Source organism: Oncorhynchus kisutch, linkage group LG26 (genome assembly GCF_002021735.2).
Source record: "Oncorhynchus kisutch isolate 150728-3 linkage group LG26, Okis_V2, whole genome shotgun sequence".
Lineage (NCBI taxonomy): Eukaryota > Metazoa > Chordata > Actinopteri > Salmoniformes > Salmonidae > Oncorhynchus > Oncorhynchus kisutch.
In genome coordinates this window covers 5,788,678-5,794,817 of record NC_034199.2, presented here as the reverse complement: position 1 = coordinate 5,794,817, position 6,140 = coordinate 5,788,678, and the positions used below count along the sequence as shown (strand labels likewise).

Below are 6,140 nucleotides of genomic sequence, written 5' to 3'. Positions count from 1 at the left end.
CTCTACTTCCATTGTGCACTCAAATAATTGACTCCTTGACAGTATGTAAATAGTTATATTGTATGTTAGTGTCGTCAGGTCGGCTAGTATTTGTATCGTGATCCTGCCTTGTGCGTTGTATATTGTGAAATAATAAAGAGTGCCGATCCCTGCTCTAGCAGATTCAGGGATTGATTTCAAATCTAACTTTATTTGTCGTGCCGAATACAACAAGTGTAGACTTTACCATGAAATGCTTACTTACAAACCCTTAACCAACAGTGCAGTTCAAGAAGAGTTCAAATATTTACCAAGTAGACTAAAATAAGAAGTAATAATAAAAAGTAACACTGTAAGAATAACAATAACGAGGCACCGGTAACGAGTCAGTGTGCGTGGGTACAGGTTAGTTGAGGTAATTTGTACTTGTAGGTGGGGGTCATTACAAAATATATTTTTATCATAATGTACTGTGTACTTAAGCTTGTGTCCTCAAAAGTAACTACACCTCAGCAATGTTTAACTATTTTTACCAGAAAGGTGAGATTTTTGTCTTTCTTGGAGCATGCAGCATTACTAGTTATAGTTTATGGCCCTCATGATAAATAACTTTTGGGATTACATCTTGTTATATCTAGAAAAGGCTCTTGTCACATGTAATTTACAATAACGCTGGTTTCAACAGATCTCGTCAGAAGTAAATTTGACGTTTCCTGTGTGGTGTGGGGTGGGGACACAATTTGTGATATCTGTTCGTCGACAAAGCAAGACATGGTCACAATGGCAGGTAAGTCATTCAGTTCCTTCCTACAACATGACACATACTTTTTCAGTTTATATTTGAATGTGCATTTTTTTTTTTTTACAACTGGTTGTTATTCACACAGGCTCATTATGTGGTATCTCAGCTTATTCTGATTCAGAAAAACAGCTCTCGTTTGTCCTGACATTTATTTAATTAGTTTTATAAATTAATGAATGCTATGGAATCAATGCTCTATCACATTAAGTCAAGCATGCATATTTCAAAGCCTTTTTGATATCACTGCAAGTCATACACTGGAAAAAGTCTAATTTATAATGTAATGTAGTAAAAAAGAAAAGGATCTTACTGATTCCCATCAAGTATTACCATAAGGTGTATTGCTGTAATTCCTTTTGAGGAAACCAAACTGCAGACACTATACCAATGCATTTTGCCAAAAGAGAAAATAAATTGTCCATTTAGCACTTACTATTTTTCTATACTGTTATATCTAGAAAAGGCTCTTGTCACATGTAATTTACAATAACGCTGGTTTCAACAGAGATCTCTTCACAAATTCATTAGAAGTGGGGACGCGATTTGTGATATCTGTTCGTCGACAAAGCAAGACATGGTCACAATGGCAGGTAAAGTAATTTAGTTCAATTTCTGTGTGTGAATTTATAAATACCTCAAGACCTTCTGGTTGCTGCTAAATTAATATGTTGGTTTATAAAAATTGTTTAAAAACATGACACATACTTTTTCAGTTTATATTTGAATGTGCATTTTGTTTTTCTACTACACATTGGTTGTTATTCACACAGGCTCATTTTGATTCATAAAATTAGGTAATACTGATTCCTTGCCAAGTATTACCATAAGGGGTATTGCCGTAATACCTTTTGAGGAAACCAAACTGTGCAGACACTATACCAATGTATTTTGTCAAAAGAGAAAATAAATTGTCCATTGACTATTTTTCTATACTATCCATTTTGATTCAAGAAAGTGTAACCGTTTACCATCTTCTTTTCAGACCCAAATATCTCATACCTTTTGATTGTGGAGGACTTTGGGGAATACTTCAACTACACTGACTTCAACACAACTTATGAGCTTGACGAAAACACCCTAACCTGCAATACTTCCCCCATTTCCTCCGGTGTGACAGTCGTCTTATGTGCCTTATACGTCCTCATCTTGCTCTTGGCCATTCCTGGGAACATGGTGGTGGGGCTGGTGATAGCCTCCAGCAAGCAGCCACTGTCTCCCTCTGACTTATACCTCCTCCACCTGGCTGTGGCCGACTTTCTGTTGGCTCTCACCCTCCCTTTCTGGGCCGTTTCTGTCACCGTGGGCTGGGTCTTTGGTGACGCCATGTGCAAACTAGTCAGTGTCTTTCAGGAGGTCAGCTTCAATGCCAGCATCCTGTTTTTGACCTGCATCAGCGTAGACCGTTACCTGGTGATCGTGCGAGCCATGGAGGCATCCAAGGCTGCTCGTCGCCAAGAGGTCAGCTGGGGCACCTGTGCCACTGTCTGGCTCGTGGGTGGCCTGCTGTCCCTGCCCGGTCTCTTCAACCATGTCGTCGTCTTACCCAGCACAGAGAGGATGACATGCGCCGAGAGTTACGACCCAGGCAGCGCTGAGGCTTGGCGGCTGGTCATACGGGTTCTCGGGCACATGTTAGGGTTTCTACTCCCTTTGACAGTTATGGTGGTGTGCTATGGTGTGATTGTGGCTCGACTCCTGCGGACCCGGGGCGGTTTCCAGAGGAACAGGGCCATGAGGGTGATTGTTGCGCTGGTTTTGGCCTTTCTGCTTTGCTGGATGCCCTACCACCTGGCTGTGATGGCGGACACCCTATTCCGGGCGAAAGTGGTGGGGTATGGGTGCCGAGAGAGGAACGCTGTGGACACAGCCATGCTCGCCACCCAGAGTCTGGGCCTGCTGCACAGCTGCGTCAACCCGGTTCTCTATGCCTTTGTCGGGGAGAAGTTTAGGAGGAGGCTGCTCCAGAAAGTGGGTGTGATGGAGCAGCGAGCGTCGTTGACCAGGGCCAGCAGATACTTCTCTCAGACCTCAGAGGCCACCTCCACATTCATGTGATCTTAAAATATGTGTTTTTATCCCTGATTATAATAAGAATCAATGAGTCATGATGAGGACTCCGATGCTATGCTGTGGGTGTGCAGGAATACGCCCACATAAATATCAACAAACTGGACTTTTAAAACGGCCTTCTTACTTGAGACCACATTTGTCTTTACATGTATTATTGTATTAACTCAATGCATACATTTTTTTTGTTTTGTGAAAAGGAAGTGTAACGCCCCTGGCGGGTTTTGAACGCATGTCTCCCAGCATGTAGGCAAACACTGCTCCAATAAATCTGTACCATTTTGTGGGGTATAGTAACAGGTCCAAGCAAGGTCCATGACATTTATTTATGTATATATATATTTTTTTACCCCCTTTTCTCCCCAATTTTCGTGGTAACCAATTGTTAGTAATTACTATCTTGTCTCATCGCTACAACTCCCATACAGGCTCGGGAGAGACGAAGGTCGAAAGCCATGCGTCCTCCAAAACACAAGCCGCACTGCTTCTTAACACAGCGCGCATCGAACCCAGAAGCCAGCCACTCCAATGTGTCGGAGGAAACACCGTGCACCTGGCGACCTTGGTTAGCGTGCACTGCGCCCGGGCCCACCACAGGAGTCGCTGGTGCGCGATGAGACAAGGATATCCCTACCGGCCAAACCCTCCCTAACCTGGACGACGCTAGGTCAATTGTGCGTCGCCCCACGAACCTCCAGGTCGCGGCCGGCTGCGACAGAGCCTGGGCGCAAACACAGAGTCTCTGGTGGGACAGCTAGCCTGCGATGCAGTGCCCTAGACCACTGCACCACCCGGGAGGTCTGACATTATTTTCTATTCATAAACATTGTTTAGGGAACTGTAAAAAAAAAAAACTTGGCCACGCCAGACAAACTTGGCCACGCATGTTTTCCGTTATAAATCAGACCTTTCATAAAACTGTGCGTGAATTCACCTTTTTATGTTGACAATAGCACCTTTTTTTTGCTAAAAGAAAGAGCAATGGCAAATCCTGATTACACTCCTGTAGAGGTGTGGGCAGAATGTTTTTAATATTTTAGTGACTTTAAAAAAAACTAAATATGCATGCTATCAAATATAGCAGGTGCCAAACACTTGATTGATTGTACATTAGAAACATCTTAAAAGTGAAATTCTACAGCCCACGCTTCTACAGTATGCAAAATACAAAATGTAAAAAATGTTGTTAATCAATCAATTATGTTTATCTCTTGCCTTGGTTTAGTCTCTGATATTAAATAGGCTATTTAGAAGAAAAAGAAACGCACACCTATTAAGACGAGGTGCTGGCTAGCGGAGTAGAAAACTTGAAAATAAAAGAGAGCCGCACACTAGGAGCTCAGATGCAAAAATGTAATTACCAACTTTTCGACAGCCAAGCTGTCTTCATCAGGGTATAATCAATGACTCGTTTATATAGTGTCAAAAGACACAGGTGTCTAATCATGGCCAAGAGTGGCCTAATATCATTGGTCAAATATTAAAATGTCATACAAAGAACAAATGGATAGCATACGATCATAGATTAATTTGACTACACAAGCTTACAAACAATTACAATGGCAAAGTCACAATCACAAGAATGGCTTCAGATCAAAGTCTACGTTGAGACCGAAGGGCACAAGGGTCTTTAAATGAAAGATCCAGGCAGCCTCTCGTTTTAACAATAAATTATCAAGGTCACCCCCCTCTCCTAGGGAGGGTGACATGTTCGATGCCAATATAACGCAGAGACGAAATCGAGTGGCCTGCCTCCAAGAAGTGGGCCGCAACTGGATAAGTAAAGTTTTTACACCTAATGGTGCTACGTTGCTCTGAGATACGTACTTTTAATTTGCGCTTTGTTTTACCTACATAATTTTAACCACAAGGACAAGTTATAAGAAATAACTGCCTTAGTGGAGCACGTAATAACACCTTTGATTGGGATCGATTTCCCTGTTTGTGGGTGTTTGAAGGATCTACATTTATAAGTGCCATTGCATTGAGCACAGCCATTACATTTGTAATTTCCATCCAGTAGGGGCGCAAATAGACGTTGTTCAGGAATATCTTGCGGTGGTAAATCAGAGTTTACCAACTGGTCTCTGAGTTTGCTACCCCGCGAGAATACGATCAAGGGAAGGCCCGAAAACACATTACCGAGATCGGATTTTAGGATGTGCCAATGTTTGTGAACAATTCCCTTAATTTTTTCAGAGCACTTTGAATAGCGGGTAGTTAGAATGCGTCTTTTTGCGAGACTGACCTTGAAAAAGGTCAATTCTCGTTTTGTTTTGAATTTTCTCAATGGCAATATTAATCTGATCATTCTTGTAGCCCCTCTCCTTGAACTTTCTTTGCGTCTCAGCCATATTTCTGTCGAAATCGGATAGTTTTTTGCAAATTCTTTTGATTCGACAGAATTGGCTGTAGGGCAAACTATTTGTATTAAATAGGCTATTACCTTGTGCTCCTATTGCACAGCAATACTGTAGCCTATACCCATTCTGTCAAATATTTAACATAAGCTACCAGTCTATTTACTGTGTTGGCAGAATGCTTTCATCTTTTGCATTAACTTATGCTGTATTTGGCAAAAGACTGTGAATGTTTCTGAAAGAGAAAATGATGCCAAATTGTTGTGGACCTGTCAGTAGAATGTTTGTAGTTTAATGTTTTGTATTGACTTTCCCCCCAACCTAATGCTGGACTGTCAGCAAATTGTCTAGGCTACTCAAAAACAAATAATTGAATTATAAAATAAAATATACGATTTTATATCAAATAAAATAAAACACAGATTTTCGCTCTTCTCACTAACTGCAAATGGCTGCAACTTATGTTTTAAGTGTGTTGTGACATGTATGGTCATATTTTTGCAGTTTTATTTAGTTTTGTTATTTTATGGGGCCATGCCGTGTCAATTTTTAGGCCGCCTAGGTATTTGCATTTAAATTCATGTGTATGAGTGCTGTGACATCAAATGGGAGCGTTGGTGAGATCGTGAGGTTTCTTCTTCAATCTTGTAGAATGCCTACTACTGAACACCACTAACATCTCTCCGTCATCATTCTATCCTGTTAATTCAGGTATGTAATGTGCAATATATTGAGGTAACATGGCTAATTACATAGTCCATGAGTTTAGTGACGTGTAAAGGAGGGAGTTTTAATCGAGTGAAAAACTTGTTGGTATGTTCCCCATTGTAAGTAATGAAGGTTGGCTAGGTTGCTAATGGTTTACATGGAAGAGAAGGGATTAGATGGCACCCAAACCTTTTTTGTACTTTTTTTCAACAGTGTATTAGCTC

General features: G+C 41.2%; 1 protein-coding gene across 1 annotated transcript; it reads left to right on the top strand.

The window, feature by feature from the left end:
• The first annotated feature begins 295 nt into the window (after positions 1–295).
• On the top strand, positions 296–3,154 carry LOC109871247 (C-X-C chemokine receptor type 1). Its single transcript, XM_020462056.2, has 3 exons — positions 296–766; positions 1,287–1,371; positions 1,764–3,154. The coding sequence occupies exons 2-3, from the start codon at positions 1,356–1,358 to the stop codon at positions 2,834–2,836; spliced, it is 1,089 nt and encodes a 362-aa protein (XP_020317645.1). The 5' UTR covers positions 296–766; positions 1,287–1,355; the 3' UTR covers positions 2,837–3,154.
• Positions 3,155–6,140: the final 2,986 nt, after the last annotated feature.